This window comes from Gallus gallus, chromosome 5 (genome assembly GCF_016699485.2).
Source record: "Gallus gallus isolate bGalGal1 chromosome 5, bGalGal1.mat.broiler.GRCg7b, whole genome shotgun sequence".
In the NCBI taxonomy this organism is placed as follows: Eukaryota; Metazoa; Chordata; class Aves; order Galliformes; family Phasianidae; genus Gallus; species Gallus gallus.
Genome location: NC_052536.1, coordinates 29,565,019 through 29,586,927, shown reverse-complemented (window position 1 = coordinate 29,586,927; position 21,909 = coordinate 29,565,019). Strand labels below are relative to the sequence as shown.

Below are 21,909 nucleotides of genomic sequence, written 5' to 3'. Positions count from 1 at the left end.
TTTCAAAGTATTTGCTTATATCATCTATAAGCATCAAATAATGGGAACATTTTAAAAACTCCTAAGGACAGAGACTCTATTCTCATTACTCCTTAAAGAGAGAAAACACCTCTAAAAGGTGTTGTCATTGCAGAAAAGTTAAGGCATGATCAAGTGCCAAGAGGCTACAAGTCCTATTTCACCTTCTTCACAGATTTTTATTAATATTTCCAAAAGTCACAGCCACATTTTGAACAAATTTTACATCTCACTGAATTAGAACAACAGCTTCTATTATGAGCTAAATCTCTCCCAGGCAAATCCCTGCCCCCAGGCAAACAGCCTGGTTATTTTATTTCTAGCTACTGCTTTAAATGGCGGACTATCTTCCCTTTCAAAGAACTAAAGAAGAACCCATCAATTCTTACATTCGTTTTCCCTTGCTATCTCAGAAACAATTCTGCAAGTAATTAGCATGCTATTGGCTTCCTAGTCCTTAAACCAGTGGCTTACACAGGAACAAATGAAGCAACCTCTGCTACAGGTTTCTCTTAATGATCATACAATTAACTATTACTGCAGTGTATGTTCACAGGAGGAAAGTTTCAAAAACTCGAAGTAAATAAGATTTAAGGTTTTGCTCATTAGAGGCAGGATTTTCCAGCCTGCAAAGCCACCAGCTGAAGTTTAGCTCTTACAGGTTAGAACTCCAAACCAAAGGGCATTTGATGGGAGTATGTTATAAGAACTATGTTGTTGTAACTGCAACATTTGTTGTACACTAACTGGGTAACTTAGTAGAGAATCAAGGAGTTGCATTAAGTGTGGAAGCAGTCATTTTGCCTTCCGTTCCTGTGGCCAAGCAACGATGGGAGAAACGAGCCCATAGGAAGCTCGTCCAGCTGCTGGCTATAGATAAAGACGCTTTTGATTTTCTAAACTTGCCAAACACATACATTTCCACCAATGGAAGAATCAACTGTATTTTTTCTTAAATTCGGTGGAACGGATTATATGAAAGTTACTGGCAACTACACAAACTCATCAAGCAATTTCTGCAAAATTATCACATGGACCTGCACAAAAATTGGAAGCTGTATTACTTTCAAACTGACACTAACTTGAAAAAAGCTAAATGTTTTTTTTTTTTTACAAGCATTTAGCCAAAAATACGAGTGCAAACATAAAATAAGAGTCCCAATCTTGACAGAAAGAACAGGTTTTAATAAAACCTCACAAAATAAGTGTATTGCCACAAAGGTTAATCCATCTGAAAAAGCTAAAACAATTATTCCTACACATAGGCTGCATGTGACAAAATCAGGGTTTTTATATATTGTATACATATGGATGCACATATGTGAATGTTTCATGCCATATTCCAAAACAAAATAATATTTGGTATTTCAGAAAGGATAATGAAAATCTCTACAGAAAGGTATTTGTTCGTATCAAATCTGCCATTCCTGAATAAAGATATTCTCAGCTGCATTGGAGATTGACTGTATCCAGAAAGGATTCAGTTCTTATGTGTTAACATCACAGAATCACCACATAATCCCAACTATAAGGAACTGCAAGGGACCGTCTTCTCCAAACTCCTGCTCAAAGGAAGTCAAAGCTGAAATCAGGCCAGGCAGGTTGGTGCTCTTCCACTCAGGTGTTGAAAACCTCTAATAGCATGCCTATTTCTTAGTATTTCATCTTGTTGTTTTCCTCTAACATTTCTAAAACTTCAAATACAGTTGTATGAACAGTTTCAACAGAAGTTGTAAAGAACACACAAGAAGAATTCTGTAAGTTCAAAGGATCGAAGTTAACTGAGGATATATATTAACCTCAGACTTTTTGAAGGATATTGCTATTTTGGTAGCCTTCATCAACCAATGAGCAAGACAGCCTACCACTAAACATCAGTATTTTAAACTGATATCTACTGAAAAGCCTTGTATTTTCTGAAACCATACCAACGACGAAACAAGAGCATGACAAATTATCTCAAAGGCAAGCTCAAAATAACAACCATCTGCAGAAGAAATGAAAAAAAAAATCATTCTTGAACTTAGTGTGCAAAAGGTTAATGTGTAAACCTAACAGAGCCTCCTCAAACGAGTGAAGTTTAGAAAACACCTCAGACAGCAGACAAGTCTAATGTTTATTTAACACCCCCTACAAACACACAGTTTTAGAACAATGCCAACACAAACCTAGCAACTCTCTGCCAAGATCAAAACCAAAATGTTGAAGAAGCTTCAGGATCTCTCATGCGAGGAAAAAAAAATATGACAAAGTTTCTCAATAGTTCGATTTTTTTTTTTCTTTTTTTTTTGCCACAAGAAAATAAGACACCACTTTGGAAAGATGTCCACCATGCTACAATAACTACAGTTCTCTAAAACCTGTTACATTTGGAAATAGTTATTCTGTTATTCAGTCTCCAAATTCAAAAAACACTGGATAATATCCAGTCAGTTTTTAAAAGTCTGAACGCTTTTAAATGCATCTATTTCACAAAAAGGAAAGCATGTAAGGAGTAAGACATCAGTAATTTTTGTATTTTGAAATCCACTGAAAAGTAGCCAAAGTAACCCAAACAGCTGTATTTTCAATTAGTACAGCATCAAAGAAGAAAATCTGAGAGACACCAAATAGAACAGCAGCCTTGAAATGGTACACCCAAACCGGCAGAACACTAATCAATACCTTTCTTGTCTTTCCTAGTGTCAGACTTCTGCCAAGTAAAGTCCAGGTATCAGCTCACAGCTAAATCTGACAAGCACAGGCAGGACAGGTAGGCTGGAAGCAAGCCATAAGACAAGAGATCTGGGAAGCTGTTCCTTCCTATCTAGCAGCAGTTATCCGCCAGTTTGGCCAACTGCACTGATAAGCCACATCCCAGGCTTTAATTTAATTTCTTGCAATGTTCAAGGTAGTTTTCTAAAGGCTATTCTGTTTTCTGCTTTTGATTAAAGACTCATGGATTCTCTGTAAATATTCCTATTCCAAATAATACAGGTGTGAACGTGAGTGTTCTTAGTTGACTCCACAGTTGTTGTTTTTTAAATAAAAATACAAAAAGAAGCCCTTGCTAAAGATATTTACATTGATTGCTAAAATTTTCAACAACATCTTTAGAATATTTGTGACTTGTTCTTCATTTCCTTTCTCATTAGCTTCTTTAAGACAGTCAGTGAGGTATGTGAAATGCATCATTTCAGAGGTTCAATATATAAGTATTAGTGTTTGGTGCACAGTGGGAAATTTTTCTATCTTGAATTTAAATTAAAACACTCAACATCTGTCATTTTTTCAGATCAACTATCCCAAAATAACAGCATATTGCAAATGCACAAAAATATTCACGCAATGAAAATTAAAGCTGTACAGGGAGATCCTCTAGAAATCTCAAACCCTAAAATAGTACTACATAAGTAATTCAGAAGAACAGCGTTCTGCTTTCCCCCCCGTTTCACCATGTCTGTACCACTGTTGGTAGCACAGCCCCTACGTTTTTCATCTTTCATTGCTAACATGCTGCCATTTTCCACTTGTAATTTCATGTGCTTCTGAAAAATGTCAGATTCCTACTACCTTTGCATCTACCAGCCGGCAGACTCGCCATCACACATTTTTGAAATTAGGCTACATTAGCACGTTTACGGAATGGCAACAAAGCAGCAGTTCATCAGTAACAAATATCCTCAGTGGGGAATATTTCCAGAAAGGAGTATCAAAACCAAATGATTTTCAGGACCAGTAAGCAGCCACACAGCATATCAATGCAAAAATAAATTATATTAAAAATACTAACCATGCAAAAAATTTGCTAGTTGTATTAAAAAAAAAAAAAAAAAATCACTGAAGAAACAACCAGTACTGAATAACACTAACTAAAAAAAAGAATCAAGTCACACTACACAGAACATGTTACAGCAGTGGTGCATCAGAAAGGCAACTTTTCTGATTCTCAACTACCAGCTCTTAAACAACATTTCTGAGACTAATACTAAAATTTATTTATTTATTTATTTAGACTGTTGAAATCAGGGAGGAAAAAAAAAAAATCTGTTTTAACTACCCAACTGATAAACAGACACCAAAGCCCTTTTTTTCCTTTGTCTTCCCAATGATGGGAGAAATGCATGGGCTGGTCACTGAAGAAGCCCAGTTTTCCTCTTTTCCATTCTCACAGATGTCTGCAAACCACACAACTGAGTACAGGGATGTAAGAAAAGCGGACATGAGCAAAAAGGTAATTCATCAAGAGTACATTTCTAAATGTAGAGATTGAAATCCCTGCTTCATAATGTAGGCAGGATTTCACTGACACCCACCCTGTGCAAAACAAGTGGCCACAGAGTCCACCCACTATGAACTCTCCTTGTGCAAGCCAATGCTAGGCCTGCCGCTAGCACCAGCTCAGCAGAAGTAAGGAACTGAACTGCTGGAGTCCCTTCAGGCACCATGCAATATGCTGCCCCTTAACACAGCAAGTTACGGCCAAATGTCTGATTTGTGGTATGGTTGCCCTCAAGAGAGAGAGGCTCACACTGAAAACAAAGGCATTATAATTCAAAACATAGTCCTATGTCTGATAATGTATCTCAACAATGCTCCTCCTAATCAAAAGACAGTAGAGCACCATCCCAGCCCATCTCAAGCTCTGTAAGCAGTATAGCTCACAGTGTAGTTGATCACGTAAATTGAGAGCAATACGTCCTCGAAATGCCATAAGAGAATTTCAGAATTCATGACAAATATGCTCAGGGACTCTGTCTATATATCAAAATATCAATATAACAGATCAAAAAACAGTGATTCAATTAAGTCAGAAACAGTTTTATACCATAAGTGATGACATATACTTGGTCACAAAGCAGTTGCCCAATGTAGGCAACGGAAGCACAAGAATTTATCAAAATCACCGAACTACATCACCACTGTACAGTTTTTGAAAGAAATATGAAAATTATGTTCAGTTGATCATATACATACTCATTAGAAAACAGTACTGTTTGCCCTGAGGATCTGAGAATAAATGCAGATTAGGGCCAGAGGGAAGTGCCAAAACACAGCATCCCAAAGGGACTGTGTCCATAAATACAATCCACACTTATTCAACTACTGCAGAACTACAGTATATTGCCCAGGAATTGGAAATAAATTCAATTCACTTACATGCACTTATGTGCATTCAAGCTGAAGTCTCTCACATCTCACGAGAATACAGTGCCAGAACACACTCTGAAAGAAATGACCTAATCTGTTTCCTCACATCTACTCTGCTTTGCACAGCAAGGGAACACCCCTTGCAGGAGCAATCAAGCTGTAGTGCACACACCATGCATGCACCCAGACACTGCACACATACAAACAAACAAACAAAAACAAACAAGAAAAAAAACGATTAGCATCATTCTTTCTTTCACTCCTGCTCTGTTTTTATGACAGCATTACATTATTGTGTAAACTGCAAGAAAACTGAAAAGAAAAAAAAAGACAATGGAAACAGTTCAAAATATTTAAAGTCCAATGGTAGGTCACTTATCTGGGAAGTGAAAAAACCTGACTGCACTTGGTATTTGAAACTTAGCAGAAAGCAAACTGCAATTTCAACTTTTTCCTCTTCTCCACATCCTTCAAATCCCTCACTTTATTACTCACAGCAGATTCAAACCTTTCCGCCATGTTCTCTTTGCATCTAAAACAAACTCTGTGTGTCCACCAACTGCCTTTTCAAAAATAAGCATCAGTGGTAACAGTCCCATAATCTCACAAACAAGCTGTATTCAATGTAAACTGGCAGATACAGGGATGATTTTTGCCAGATATTTTGAAGAACTGCTAAAAATATTGCATTACTTCACTAAGAGACATCTTTTCTGCCTCAAACAGCATTTTGCAGTGGCTAACAAAGGATGTAATAAAGCAAGAAAATAAACAGTTATTGATAAGTGCATCAATCTGCTTTGCTGTCTCACTGAAAATAATTAAACCACTTTTCATTATACTCCTTCCTTCAGGGTAGCACATAATTTAGATGAGATATTTTCCCTTTCCAATTATTCAACAGAAAACAAGCATTTGTAGAAGTCACTTCATGTAATTCTTGGCAGACAGCTTAGGCAAATCAGTACAGGAATTTGCAGATCCTTTGGCTTTTATGTTGTTATGTTGTTTGTTTGTTTGTTAAGACCTGTATACTGAAACAAAGGAAAAAAAAACAAAAAAACATATTCCCTATTCTGTTCACTGCACCTTCTGACTTTTTAACAGTATTAACCACATTAAACATTGTTGCCAAATATTAAATCCATTCTACCATTTTGTGATATACATGACAGAATAAGTTAAAAAAACATTTTTTTCAAAAGCATGCCCAGGGGTGAGGTCATACACATTTTTTTGTTCACCATCTTCTTGTATCTGTATTTACCTATTCCAGTAGTTGTAGTGGGCCATCTGTGATCTTTAAGTGTTGCTTCCTCGTAAACTGAAAGACGTTACTTTCCTACCTAGCCATCGTCTCTCTTTCAGTACAAATACAAATGTATAAATATAAACTATTTTTTCAAGCATTTTCAACAGAAAAAGGAGAAAGCTAACTCTTTTTTATTTCAGAATAAGGAAGGAAGAGCCTTGAGAGAGGATTTTTCATGAAAGGAAAAAAAAATATCCCTGCAAAGAGTAATCCTCTTCACTGGTTTGCTCTATTGGTGACCTTTAGAGAGATCTACCAAAGCTAAAGAAAAGCTTAATTAGCTGAAAGGGCAGCTGGGAGAACAGGTAGCATAAAGAAAAAAGCTTTCAGTCTTTATTGCACATGATAAGAATTTTTGAAAGATTGATGAAATCCTAAAGACTGCTTTATAAATGTTAGACACTGGAACCCATCACTCTGGGTTAGCTAGAGACAGAATTAGCTATGGCAGAGAGACAGCCTATTCTGAAACCTATGCTTTACTTTACTGGAATAATGCTCCAATTAAAGGAAAAAACATTCATGAAGTGCATAAGAAAGAGACCTGAATTTGAAGTGTGATTTTAGAAGCTGTCTTACTTTATAGCAAACAATAATAATAAATTAAAAATTCTCTCACCTTAATTCTTTTGTTTTCTGAGTAATTCGAATCAATTGGTCACCCAACTATAACCTTTAGCTTCTCTAATAGACAATGTGAAATAAAGTAATGAAGAATCACTGTCCAAGGTCCTAAACATCCTAATGCCATAAAAACAAGATATTACAATGTAATTTTATTTTGCCACTGGTTTGTACAGTATAATTCTAAAAAGTAGAGCATCCCGATCCTTCAGGCAACTCCACTGCAAAGAAGCTCTAAGAATCATTTAGAACTTGCTGAAAATTCATGCACATCCAAATTAGCAAAAAGGGAAAGGACTGGGATCCATAATTGCAGAAATTTATATGGTACATATCACACTTCTACTTGCAACACAGTTTACACTGTTTGCCAGTTCTAGACATACTTTGCATACATACAGTACAGGAACTGCAGGAGGACCTTGCATCCAATTTGGAACTGGGGAGCTCCAGACAGCACTCAGCTACACAGACCACTGGTCAACAACTTCAACTTTGGCTCCACCAGGAGGAAAAACACACCGAGCCCACCAGTATTCAGTGTATCCCACAGGGCAATTTTTTTTTTTTTTGGTAAAATCTTGACAGTAAGTCAATTTATTAATGCTTATGTATCCAATTAACAAAAAAATAAAATACTAAGGAGTCAAGACAAAAAACACCAAAGCTTTTCTTACTGGCAACAATTTGGTTTTTTTAATTTTCTCTCCACAAATAAATTTCACTCATTGCTCTGGGACAATAATTAACACTCTTGCTAACTGAAGACTGAAGCAGAAGGAAAAGAATTAAGGATCACAGTATCCATTGGAGCTTAGGTTGCTTTCATGGGTATACCACCAACTATTACAAATTAACAAGAATATAAGCCTGTGAAGTAGGCAAAGCAGACAGAATAGACTACGCCTGAAAATGCACAAGAAAAAAAACAACAAGAAGAAGAAAAAAACCAACAGGGGAGAAAAAAAAAAAAAAAGCCAACTTGATTACCAGTGACAGAACAGTAGCCTGGGAAATGCTGCTGCCCAGAATCATCACTCTGCTCTATGCACACCAAACACCTTGGATATTCCAGGGTTAAGGAGAGATTTGTTATAGGCTGCAACTGTGCAGTTTTCCTCTGGGGAAAACGAAGCAAGAATAGAAACAGAACCTTGAGGCAAGGTTCTCGCACACTCCAGCAGATTCACTGGTTTTACTGGTAGAATGTACTATTACATTCACCTGCCAAAGAGTTAAAGGATTACTTTAAAAATAACAAGAGGAATGAAAAACCACATGTGTTAATATACACAGGGATGGCTTACATGAAAGAAAACAGTGGAAAAAAGACCCCCCTGTATGCCTTACTACAGAATCACATAGGCCTGAAATCCTTTTGATTATGAAAACCAGCAAGAAAAGTTCCTCTGTACATGCTATGAGGCTCTAAACTACCACTGAATCAATAATTAGTAATTTTTTTTGTTTCTTTAACGTACAGCAAAACCTGGTGCTTGCTACAAAGGGCCCTGCAGCACCATTAGAATGGCTGCAAACCCACCACAGCTCTCTCAAAACTCCCCAGTTACTTGTGTGAGAAAGCAGCAGCAGCGAGGTCTGCTCTTCTACAAATTGCATTGCAACAAATGGTACTTAGATGAGTTGGAATACTACAGAACTATTTTTTAATCAAATTTCATCACCTTTGCAAATTCGCTGATCAGCATCAACACCTACGATCTCCCACTGGATGTCCCCATACAAAACCCTTTGCGATGCTCTCTGGGAACGTTCGCAGCGCTTTTAGGTCAGAATCGACACCCGCTGCCATGGCGCAAACAGCTCTCTCCAGAGCTCTGCTGGGAGCCAACGCCCGGCGCCAAGCTCTAACGGCTCGCCCGGCGCGCGGTTCCCGCCCGGCGGCAGCCACGCGCTGCCCCTGCTGCCCCACCTGGCGGCCTCGCCCCGCAGCGCTTCAGCGCCAGCATGGCTCCTGAAACCCCCTGCCTCACCCTTCCTTAAACGCTAGCGCTTCAGCTAAACACGACGGCGATCTCTTGGGATATCTTCTCCGGCGTTCAGGCTGTTCCCATTTTGCCTCTCCTCTGAGTAACGTCCACTCCGTTACGTGTGACAACTGAATTTAAACAATGACGTGATGCAAAGCTGTCTTTCACGTAACAAAATTCGGGGCTTACAAAGCTTCAGGTCAATCTGTTTTAAAGGTATCCAGGTATTACCCTAAAGACCTCAGGAAGAAATGTGGAACAGCAGTTCTTAATAGTGAGGCAGAAAAACAGGGGCACAGCCGTCAGAACCACAGAATAGAGCTCAGTATCACTAAGGTGCACAAAAAGATGTCAGCTGTGCAGCTGTTTGCAGCAGGATGCCACACATTAACCTATTTAATAGGATGTTTTCAGTACAAGTGTTTAGAGTTAAAATCAAAAGGGAAATTGGTAAAATAGAAAGAAAAAATAACAATAAATCCCATTAAACCACAGCAGTTGGGGATGGTTACTACCACGCGTTCCCTGGCTCTGTGAAAAGCAGGTTTCTCCACTGTCTAGCAACTGTACAGAATGAACTAATTTTGGCTGAATAAAAAGAGTTTCTCTTCTTCCAATGCAGGCAGTCTGGAAAAAAAAAAATCAAAGAAAAAAAAAAAGAAAGGGAAAAAAAGGAGGCTGTGATAAGCAGTTACACAGCAGCTGAGCAGGCTCTACAACTCTCACCATGTTCTTAAAACCCCTGACAATATTTTTATACACTGATTTCCATATACTTCCTAGATAATGTATTACACATTCTATCTATCCTTTTGGTCATCATTCTAATTCCCAATGCCTAAATTAGACCTTCTCATGAATATGTCTTTCTTCTTGTCTTGCCTAAAACATCTTGTTTCTGATCTGTTTGCAGCAACCTTCCTGCTTAACGGAACACTGCTAATCCATGCTTTCCCAAAATATCTTCTTTGCCAGACTGAAAAAAGAACTAGATCCTTCCAACTTCCCTCCTGGGTCATGCAGAAATAGAATAGAAATAGAATCGTTCAATTGGAAAGAGACCTACAAATATCATCTGGTTCAATTGCCTGAGCACCTCAGGGCTAACCAAAAGCTAAAGCATATTATTAGGGGCATTATCCAAACACATCTTGAAAACTGGCAGGCGTGGGGCCTGGAAGTCTGTTGTAGCATCTGACCTCCCTCACAGTAAAGACATTTTTCTTGATGCCCAGCCTGAACCTCCCATTTGGCAGCTGTGCCATTCCCACACATCCTGTCATTGGACAGCAGGGAGAAGAGTCCAGCATCTCCCTCTGTGCTTCCGATCCTCAGGAGGTTGCAGAGCTACAAGGCCTTGCAGGATCACATTTAACAAACACCAATTTGACACTTGAAGAGTAATGAAGTTTCCAACCACTTGTTCACACCACTACAGAGAGGCTTAATCTAAATCACTACACTCCAAATAAAGTAAAACACACTCAAGGCAATCAGGCAGTGCTGCTTCATGCCTCCTCAACCGGAGAAACTGCTAAGAAGGGAAACTCTTGGCACCTCGTTAGCAATTAAGTACAGCTCACAAACTGATATACACTGATCTAAATAAGTGGTTTTTTTTTTTTTTTCCAGTTGTTTTTGAGAACACTGACATAAAGCATCAAAAAATGTGTTGCACTCAATATCTGGATATCTATTTCTGTTCCTACATGCACAGGATGTGTTACAGTGCTCTAAAAGAAATCAACGTATTCAACAAATCCTAGCTTTTATTACCGTGCAGCTGCCTGTGAACAGATTGTTTTTTGCAATTGCTTAGACTGTAAAGGTTTAGCACATATTATTTAAGAGCAAAATCATCTGATGCTGATAACTTACATGTTATTTTAGGCAGTTAAAAAAAAAAAATCAATAAATGTGATTGGGTCATCTTGAAATTAAGAATGAACGCACATGGTAAGAAAGAATGCAACAAAATCAACACACTCATCTTTCATGTGTGACCGATACCAAAAGTTAGAAAAGGAACATTGAACTAAACCTGCCAACTCCAAGTGGTAGCACGCACTGCATGCACATGCAGTGAATAATTCTGAATGGAAAAGAAAGTTATAAGAATGCTTTCACATCGCAAATTTGATGAACATTAAATTAAAGGACAAAGAAAGTTTTCTTATACAGCCCTCAGAAGGATGTGGTAAAGGACCACCCAAATAAAGCCAACTATAATATCCACAATTTTAGTTTTATTTTTTAAACTGACTATATCTTATGGACAGTTCTATTCAAAGTTTCTGACAGTACATTAAAAAAAGATATGAATCCTAACCACGTTAGAGGAGTTAGGATTGAAGGAGATAACGTCGGAGCATTTTCAATGGGATTTTTTACTTCAAGCATATTCACAATACTAAAAATGAGTAATAGCAAATGTGTTCTATTTATTTAACATAAATTAGATAAGTTAAAGCAGACGAGCAACAGAAAGTTACTCAAGCTGACAGATCTTCAACGAAATGTGCCATTTGGTGAACCAGCTGGTCATAATCAGACTTCAGATTAATACTATTTTTGAAACAAGGATTCAAAACCTTCAGCAGTCAAGCCAGTTAAATCAACATGCACACCAGTTCTAAGAACTGCAAGATCCTTTTTCCTCTTCCCAAGGAATAAAAGTGCTGTTCCTCCCAGTTCCTAAACCAATCCCATGCTCAAGAGAAGCAGAACATTCTCTGAAGAACAGAGCTGTTCCTTAAAGCTGTTCTGAAATCTATTGTCTTAACAGCCGATACAAATCAACACTTGTTGATTTGTATTGGCTGTTCTACCCTGGAAAGCAAAAGGGTTGCAATTGTCCAAAGAAATTCCAAACTAGAAAATTACAGTGTCCTTCACCTCCTTTCTCCAAGGAACTTGAAGGCTCATTTGAAATAAAAGAAAGGAGGTTTTTCAGAGAAGACATGGGATTCCCATCGTGCAGTCAGAAAAAAACGAGATGACAAACCATTCATATTCCCAGTATTACTATCTGGCTCTCCACGTATGTAATCTACGTTGCTGAAAACAAGCAGAGTCCGCTCTCACACAAACCACTTACACTGAGCCCAGCTGAGAGCTCGCTTTACCGAGCTGGTAAAGTGAGCGGCCTTGCAGAACAGACTGAAGGCTGAGAGCCAGGAATAAAGGAGGTAACTTCTTGCCAGATCAGAGCTGAACCCATTCAGAAAACACAGCCTAGCGTTCACCAGACTGAAATGAACACACAGATGGAAAAAAAAGAACAAGATGAAAGACCTTCTTGTTTCCAAGCAGTATACATTTAATTTGGCTCAAACACTAGACGTCCCCAGGTGCAGGTTGCCAGGTGTTGGCACTGTGGCTAGATTGCTAGAAGCATGTGGCAAATGCAAGACTTGTGACAGGTGTGCTGAGAGCACACAGGGATTAAGACCAAAGCCTCCAGAGTACGAAAAGCGTTATACTTCAACTCTGATTAGTGGAGTTCCAGGAAACCCCACAGTTTTGCCTCACTTTTAAACACCCAACTCATACTAGCCTTGGCCTAAGACAAACAGATAAAGTCACTACACTAGGCTAAGACGAAGAGGATATCAAAGTCAGTGTTCAGGCAAAACATACTGTAAATTGTCTAAAAAGAAAATATTTTAACTGTTTCCTAAAATAATCAATAATCCAGACCAAAAATAAAAATAAAATAAACCCAACACCATACGTACGTTTGATTCCCTTACTGAGTGCATCTTTTAAATTACTAAGTTTGTTATGCTGTATGGAGACAACACTACCTGAGAGAACACAGCTAAAGACGTGCTTTAAGTTAATAAGAAACAGTTGGACGATGCAAAGAAAATCAACCCAGGGCAGTTTTCTAAGCTAATACAGGTGCTGAAATCCTACCCCATGCCTCTATGGTGCGTGAGGGAGCTCATATAAAACCAAACCTGTGTGCACATTTCAGCACACACTCAGAGGCTTATGCTGCATACAAGGGAAACCACCAACCCTGCTCTAGGTAACAGTATCAATCCAGCTGCATTTTTCTCCTAAAAATGGGTGTTAAAATGTATATGTATGCAGTGACAAAAGGGACAATATCTTACAGGTTTTGAAAACCAATGGCAAACACGGGTGTTCTACTGCACATAAAACATTGGCCAGGGCCAATGGAAACCACAGTACCACCGAAGAGATACAGCGTGACGCTGAGGATGGGGCAGCAGCTGCTCTGTGACCCCAGGACAGCCCCACACTGCCAGCACCAACCCATCAGGCTGTGTCTACACCCTTTTTGCCAGTCCTGGGACAGCCATTATTTCTATGTTGCAACAAAACTGAAGGAAGCAAGGCAACCCGAACGGAGTACTGCCGGAGCACTCAATGCCGAATTAGAAAGTGCTGTTGTTGATGGAAATTGCTTCTGAAGGCACAGCGTTGATCTCATACCATGGTGGGCTGCATAAAACATTTTAACACCTCCATAGCAAAGTGAAGGTGTGGGTGTGGCACTGGTAGACACGTTTGCGTTATTTTCAACCTGTTAAAAGACATTATGTTCAGCTCAAGCGCGGGCCGGCGACTGTCCTAGTGACAAACGCACGTTCCCGAGACTCGTGTATCTAATCTGCAATCAGTAGATACTCGTGTATCTACTACTGCAACGCGAGTTCCACGCAGGTGGGGAGGGCACACACTCGTTTCGACGTGTTAGCACCTGTGCCAAAAATACTCAGCAATTCCTCATCTCTGTTTGTACTCTTATACTCCTCAAAAGAGACGTGCATTTCCCAGCACAAAACCATAAATGGATTCGGTCAGAAAACCACCACCCCGCAACGCACGAACTGCAACGCACGAAGAGAGCAGCGACGGACCGCAGCGCCGCCACTCGCCCCGCGCCGGGCCCCGCCGCGCTCGGCTCCGCCTCCCCCCGCTCCCGTGCCGCGGAGGGCGGGCTCTCCTCCGCCTCCTCCTTACCCGCCGCTGGTGGTGCGGGGCTGTTAGCGGCGCTGCACCGCGGCCCCGAGGCTCTCGCTTTCCCCGGCCCCCGCCTCCTCGGTGTCCGTGAGCGCCGCCTCTCCCGCGGCCTCCGGTTCCTCCTCGGCCGTGGCCGTCCGCGCCGCCGCTTTCGGTCGCCGGCTCGGCCGCCTTCTCCGCGCCGCCGGGCCGTCTCCGGCCGTGCCGGCCACCTTCCCTCCGGGGCCGGCTGCCGCCCCGTTCCGGCTGCATGGTCGGGCCGCGCCCTTCCCCCGCGCCGCCTGTGGCCGGGACGGTCCGTGCCGCGCCGGTCCCCGCCTCCTCCCGGAAAGAGGCCGGCCGCGAGGGCGACAGCGGGAAATGGCGGCGCCGCGCGGCAGCGGCCCCGTCTGCTACCCAAGCCTCTTCAGTGCGCTCGGCCGGGCCTGCCCCAAAACTGCGTTTTAATGTTAAGAAAATAATGATGTTAAAGCTGCCTGAAGTTAGTTTCTGCACCATGTGAGGGGGAAAAAAAAGGTACCAAGCCCTGGCGGATACCTACTTGCACGCAAGCCCGTGCAAAGTAAAGTTTGTCAGGTGTTCCTGCATGCTCCCGAAGTGCACGAGCAGGGACTGCTTAGTCCCTCGGAGCGAGGCTGCTTGCTCTGCTGTGCCTGAGCTAGAGGGAGGTTCACCGATCTCCCACCCCACGCTTACTCCATTGGTTTTCCTGTGCAAGCTGTCATTTGGAGGTACACGTTAAAATCTCTCTCTGTTTTCATGGGATTTTTAAACCCAGTAATCCTCACAGCACAGTGCTGCCAGAACGTCCACTGTGAAATCATGGGTTGTATATCTCCACACTACCACTGCCCATGGTAAAGGCTGCTGCGAGGCCTTAATGCACTGCAGACCAGTAAAATTAGTATGGCTCTGGTACCGCATGCAAGCGAATAAATCTAGAAGGGGGAGCATCAGCAGCAAGCATGTGACGGAGACGCTGGAGCGATTCCATGTGCAACCAACACCAACCTGGCAAGCCCAGCACTGAGCTAGAGCTAATAAACCCCATCAAACCCAAGCTGTGACTGCATCTGCGGCACAATTCATCTGTGACACGAACAATCTGCCTGCAGATAGCTGTGAGCTGACTATATGTACAGACTTAACAGCTCGCAGTAATTAGTACTTACAGCTCAAAAAAAAAAAAAATCAGCAATATTTGGCAACAAATAGCAAATATCATTACAACTCACAAGTGTGAAGTTCATGCGTCAATAATTTTGAGGCAGATAGCAAAGTCATGGTATTGTACATGTGCATTTTGATTTTGTAATTTAATTTTGATCTCCCTATTATTATAATCTGTTGTGATAGACAATTAACATAAATTATGTTACCATAGCACACTGAAGTCTCATTCATAGACACCGTTGCTCCGAGTTATAGAAAAACAGAGAACAAAAGGCAACACCACAATGTGTTAACAGGCAACTATGAGGCACAAGAGGATACAGTATGAGAAGCTGATCCAAATGGTCAAAATGTCAGGAGATCTTTGCACCAGCACTGCTTAGATACTGTCAGTTTTCATAGGCATCAGCAAAACAGTCCATTAGGGAGAAAACATGATGATAGTGAGAGTGATTTACTTGGTGATAATGGCTAAGTTTGTGTCATTGATAACATGGAACTCACACCAAGCATGAAGAACAGCACTGGAGAAAGCAAAATGTATTCGAAAAAGATAGTAGGTGAATATAAGAGTGCTGGTGTAAGATTGGTACATAAGAAAAATAGGAATGGAAGGAAAAGTGTGAAAAGCCTTCAAAAAGAAAAGAAGTAGCTAAGTTTTCATATAACTGCAGAGAGGACCACTGTGAAGAGATGAGCTGTTTGCAGCAACCCAAAATGATACATTTAGGGGTCTCTGTGAGGACACTTACCCTCACAACACACTTCTGTCTTTCGTTTATATATTAAGTACTATGTATCTAACATATCATCTGTGTTTGCCCTACGGAAGTCATTTCAATCCAAGAGCAGTTGTGTTAGGGCAACAATTCCTGTTTCTCCTTTTGCTCTGTGGTCTGCAGTCTACATGGGGTAGCTTCAGAAGTCTTTCCTCCTAATAGAGAGGGTAAGAGACTGTAGAGAGGAGCACACTTGCTCACTTGCTACCTATGACAAAAAAAAAAAAAGTACTACAATTTCTACTTTCCACTATTCTGAGAAAGGTGTCATCTTCTAGAAAAAGGAGAGGAAAAAAAAAAGATTAAAAAGAAAGACAGAAAAATCAATCTCCTGTAATCTTCCTGACCTGCTGCAGAACCCCAGCGTGAGGCATGATTAGTGGGCATGGTGGGGATAGGTTGGGGTTGGACAATCTTGGAGATCTTTTCCAACCTCAATAATTCTATGATTCTGTGATGCTAACATAGATGGCAGCCAGTTAATAGAGGTTTATTCACGTGCCCAATTGACATTCATACTTGATGCCTTTTTAAGACTGTCTCAAGGCTTTTCTGAAATCTTCTCACTTGCCAAACAGCTACAAGCACTGGCAATGTTTCAGTTATGTTAGTTGTTGGGCACAGAGCACGTCCCCTTTCTAGGAGCTCAGGTGACTAAGTTAGAGCTTAGCTGGCTGAGGTCAGCTCCCCTGCTAATAAGAGCTGTTAAGAAGAAAGCTAGAAGTGAGGGCCTCCATCTCCTTTCCCTTGCAGATTTCTGCAGACTCTAGAACCAGGATGAAAATTCTTCCCTCACTTAGGGCTCGTTAGGACTGCTGTGTCGCTTCTGCTATTCTTGGCTGCTAGGCTGGCTCCTGAGGCCAGAGAAGCTAAGCATACAGATGGTCCACATGCATATGTTATAATTACTATGGTTATTGCTAGGCTACAAGGCCTATACGTGAACTAAAATCCTGTTGAGCTAGGCTCAGTATGCATTTGCATTAACAGAATACAGACTTATGGGCATCTAAATATAAGACAGGAGATGACAGAGAGACAAACACAGATGGAGAAGCATCACTTTGCTTAGTGTTACAGCCAGTGGTCTCAGTACACCAGCAAGCTTACTGTTATCAAATCTCACCACAAGAGGTGATCATTACAGAGTGTTTGAAGAAGAAATATGGTATACCTTTGTGGATACTTAGAAGGCACTGGATATCAAAAGTGAAGGAAAAAATAAAAAATAAAATAAAATATAAAGTAAAAAGACAGTGGAAAATATTGAGATTATTTTCTGAAAATTCAGCAAGTGGCTATAAAACGTTAATATATTCAGCTGATATTCATCTATTCAGGAGCATGCTACTTGGCACTAGAATAGATGACAATGTGTGAAAAGTACAGGCTGGAAAGCTTGCAGTTAATGTAAGACATTTGCAAAGACCAAAGAAAACAATGTTCCAAGAGCTAGGATGAAAGAGGAGTGGTATGAATGGATAGGAAGGACTACAAAATAGAGATCTTGTAGAGAGAGAATCCTGAAGACTTAAGCTGGACTTTAATAGATGACCTATATGATAATTTTAGCTGAACCCATATCAGTTACAAAAGAAAAAAAAAAGATCATCTTACCTATTTCTTTACTGACTAAATGGCTGATAAATTTAAACATCCTCTTCTATTTCTGACTTAAAAACCCAACAACTATTTGATTATTCCAAAATTACACAGCCTAGAAAGATTAAGCATGAAACAAATGATTAACATCATCAGATGTGATGGAATAATTAAAAACCAGCAGAGATCTGTGAAAGAAGCTGATTGCTGGATTCAGGCATGCACGCTCAGAGACAAGAAAGCAGCAGTGAAAAGTTACACCACATTAGAGAGACTATAGGAAGGTATGGACATCAGAGATCTATATATTAATATAAAAAACAGTGGTTCCATTTCCTTCTACTGCTTATGTAGTCTACAGTATTGTTTTCGTTGCAGTTTGTCAGTGAGTTTATCCATTGAAGACTCCCCTTCATTTTACTCATTTCTATCCCCAGCCCTACTGCTTGCTCACCCAATCCTTCCAGCACTTCCACACCTTATCCTGCTCGGACCTTCCCACAGGGAAAAGTCTTATTTTTCTGAAAACATTTTTTTTTTTTGTCCTTGCCTATTTTCTTAACTCTAAAAATTTCCCAGCAGAGCACTTCTAACACCTAATTATTTACTAATGCCACCATGCCAGCATGGTTACTATCTCCCTATGCACCTTCAGTTCCCTTGTGTTCCTTTTCTGCTGATGGATTCCAAAACAGTGACTTCCTTAAATTTTCCAGAGACAATTTCTGATATCTTGACATGTTGTTTCTTACAATACTGTGTAGAAGACACCATGACTCACTGTCTCATTACATTGCAAAACTTTAATATCTGTCTTTAACAATATGTAGAGTGCCTCCTAAGGTAATACAAATGTAATAGCTTGTGTGATTGAACATCTGATGAAACAATAGTTGTTCTGATTGCATTTAGAAATGTCATAAGACTACATTGTCCTAGAACACACCTGTTTTATTTATGTTCACAATAGAAACAATTATGACAATGCAGAAAGAGAACACAAATAATCTGATGGATTGCTTTATAAGTGTTTCAAGGTGCATCTAATGGAAGTCTATGCTATTTAATGAGCTGCTTTCTTTTTCTCTTTTCTCCTTTCATCTTTACAGTTGTCTCCAAAACACATTTTCAAATACAGAAAGCAATATGAAAGAGTGCTACGATTCTGATGACAACTGATCAAGAAAAAGAATGGAAGTAAATCTATTCAGCAATTCTACTGTTACAAACAGTTCGTCCATCAACCATAAGCAGCTAGAAGGGCATAGCCTCTGGGAAGTTATTACTATTGCCACTGTCACTGCCATTGTAAGCTTAATAACCATAGTGGGCAATGTTCTTGTAATGATATCCTTCAAGGTTAACAGTCAGCTCAAAACTGTTAACAATTATTACTTGCTCAGTCTTGCCTGTGCAGACCTCATCATTGGAATATTTTCTATGAACCTCTATACCTCTTATATACTCATAGGCCATTGGTCTCTTGGAAGCCTGGCTTGTGACCTGTGGCTAGCACTGGATTATGTAGCTAGCAATGCCTCAGTCATGAACCTCTTAGTCATCAGCTTTGACAGATATTTTTCCATCACAAGGCCTTTGACATACAGGGCTAAACGCACACCCAAAAGAGCTGGCATCATGATTGGCCTGGCTTGGCTAATCTCCTTCATTCTATGGGCACCTGTAATACTATGCTGGCAGTATTTTGTGGGTGAACGAACAGTACCCCCTGAGGAATGCCAGATACAGTTTTTATACGAGCCTATTATCACCTTTGGTACTGCAATTGCTGCTTTTTACATTCCAGTGTCAGTGATGACCATTTTATATTGCCGCATCTATAAAGAGACTGAGAAACGTACCAAGGACCTCGCTGAACTTCAGGGCTCTGAGTCTGTGGCCGAATTTGAGACGATAAAGCCTCGGAAAGCCTTCCTGAAGTCTTGCTTCAGTTGTAAGCAACAAAACTTAGTCAAAAGGGAGAGATGTCAGGCTTCCTGGTCTTCATCCAGTCGAAGTACATCAGCTACAGTGAAGGCATCCCAGGCAGCGAGCACGTGCACTGAGTGGGCTAAGGCTGACCAACTGACCACCTGCAGCAGCTATGCATCATCAGAAGAAGAGGACAAACTTGCCACTGATCCTGTTTTTCAGGTAGCTTACAGGAGCCCATCTAAAGGTAAGGAAGAAGAGTTTAATGAAAGGGAAAGTCAGGATATTGTTGTCAAAGAGCAACCTGAAGAAAATGATTTTGAGACCCAGCAATACTTTTTATCACCTGCCATCGGCCAAAAAAGTAAAAAATGTGTGGCCTACAAATTCCGCTTGGTGGTTAAGGCTGATGGCACTCAGGAAGCCAACAATGGTTGCCGTAAGGTAAAAATAACTCCTTGTTCTGCTGCTCTGTCGAAGGATCCTTCCATCAAAAGCATGGATCCAAATATAAATAACCAAATCACCAAAAGGAAAAGGATGGTTCTTATAAAAGAACGTAAAGCAGCACAGACTTTAAGTGCCATTCTTTTGGCTTTTATCATCACATGGACTCCCTACAATATAATGGTTTTGATCTCCACATTCTGCTCTGACTGCATTCCCCTGACATGGTGGCACCTTGGATATTGGCTATGCTATGTGAACAGCACTGTTAACCCCATGTGCTATGCTCTCTGTAACAAAACTTTCAGGAAAACTTTTAAGATGCTGCTTTTCTGCCAGTGGAAAAAGAAAAAAGTGGAAGAGAAACTATACTGGCAGGGCAACACTCGAATGCCATAACTACTCCTATATAAGAGATAAATGGAAAAATAGATATTAACATAGCCTAGTAAAGGACTTTTAATTCCGTATTTTCAAAGCTGTTGTTTTGTATGTCTATGTGTTAAAAAAAATAGTCAGCAAAAAGTGGTATTTTGCATGAAAGTAGTGTGCTTGGGATAAAGAAGTCAGTGGTTGCTGACAGGGTGTTCATGATTTTGCAGTAGATCTGTATTAAAGTTATTGTTTGGGTTCTTCTGTCCTTGTTTTCAGCCTGAGAAATTGCAGTGTGTCTTATAAACTTCTAGGAATTAGCGTGTGATCATCCAGGCATCAGGGCAGGTTATCCAGCCGATCTCCTTTTAGTGCAGAACTGTTTTTTCCTATAGTTCCTTTCCTCCTTTCTGCTGTATTGTCTATTTATTTTTCAGTGGAGCAAGCAATGGAACACATACTACTTCTGTAGTGAGACTTTTCCACATGCTATTGGAATGAAACAAGGACTATCTAAAGAGGGAAATACCATTATCCCCAATACTAAATGGTTCGGGAGGTTCTTAGTACTCCAAAAGAACACACTTACTATAGGAGAACGTAACACTGAGAAAATTTGCACTTTAAGAATGTCTTTTCCGGGGAGACAGAGGAAGGGCTCATAGGGGAGGAAACAGATAATGTATTTCATATAATAAGAATCCAATTCCCATCTCAGTTCCATCCTGCAAGTCAATGTCATCAAAAAATGGTGATAGTTAGCAGTTATCTATGAATTTGTATTGCTTCATTTCCTAATGCCTCAGAAGGATATATTTTAAATGTATGCAGTAGCAACAATTGTACTGATCAGAACTGACTTAACAATGGACACAATTTGTCTATTTTACAGTGTGGAACATAAGGCAAATCCTTTTTGCAGTCTCTCTATTGCACTCCACCTTGCACATGCATGCACAAAAATGTGCATCAATGCCCTGCAAATTCACCTATCTATCACAAAATTATTGGAAACCATGACAAAATTGGTATTTCTGAAAGAAGAAAGATTTTTTAAGTACTTTTCCATTATTTATATAAAAGTATTGTGCTTTCATAGCACTTTTATCTCTAATTAGCTTTACAAATACTAATCAGCATTAGATGTTTGGAAACGTAAGTCATCTCCAGTCATAGTTTCCCAGTCCAGCAGAATTTTGTCTGCTACAGCACCGGGGGCTGGAGGCAACCCCAGCTGGGGCTGTGGCTCCTGGGACTCCGGGTATGGCTGCAGTGAGCTGATCAGTTGTCCACTAGCTGAGGTTTGCCTGGGCTTCAAATGTGATAAAGATACTCATGTGCCTGCCTGGTATCTGTCTTAGACTGGCAGAAGTTGTGCACCTTTGATCAAATGTGTGTGTGAGGGCGAGGCTGCTTTTAGCACAAAGCCACTGAAAGGAAACGATGCCTGGCTCATAGTGGTGAAAAAATATGCTAGTGGTGACAGGATCATGAGGAGTGAAATCTTAAAGTACACAAATACTTATGACTAGCA

The 21,909-nt window shown here is 40.4% G+C and overlaps 2 protein-coding genes across 4 annotated transcripts in view; one reads left to right on the top strand and one right to left on the bottom strand.

Moving 5' to 3' along the window:
* AVEN (apoptosis and caspase activation inhibitor) overlaps positions 1 to 14,340 on the bottom strand; it is an 84,890-nt gene extending 70,550 nt beyond the window's left edge. Inside the window, exon 1 of one of the 2 annotated variants that reach the window (NM_001005791.2) lies at positions 14,071 to 14,340. In NM_001005791.2, the coding sequence (NP_001005791.2) occupies positions 14,071 to 14,322 (252 nt within the window). In that variant the 5' untranslated portion in view covers positions 14,323 to 14,340. Of the gene's footprint in view, positions 1 to 8,769; positions 8,917 to 14,070 lie in introns of those variants that run through there. The other variant, NM_001396340.1, reaches the window with a different exon arrangement.
* The window catches only part of CHRM5 (cholinergic receptor muscarinic 5), a 48,054-nt gene extending 27,419 nt beyond the window's left edge, over positions 1 to 20,635 (top strand). Inside the window, exons 1-2 of one of the 2 annotated variants that reach the window (XM_040701123.2) lie at positions 14,417 to 17,908; positions 18,734 to 20,402. In XM_040701123.2, coding sequence (XP_040557057.1) covers positions 18,816 to 20,402 — 1,587 coding nt within the window. In that variant the 5' untranslated portion in view covers positions 14,417 to 17,908; positions 18,734 to 18,815. Of the gene's footprint in view, positions 1 to 14,416; positions 17,909 to 18,733 lie in introns of those variants that run through there. The other variant, NM_001364658.2, reaches the window with a different exon arrangement.
* Positions 20,636 to 21,909: the final 1,274 nt, after the last annotated feature.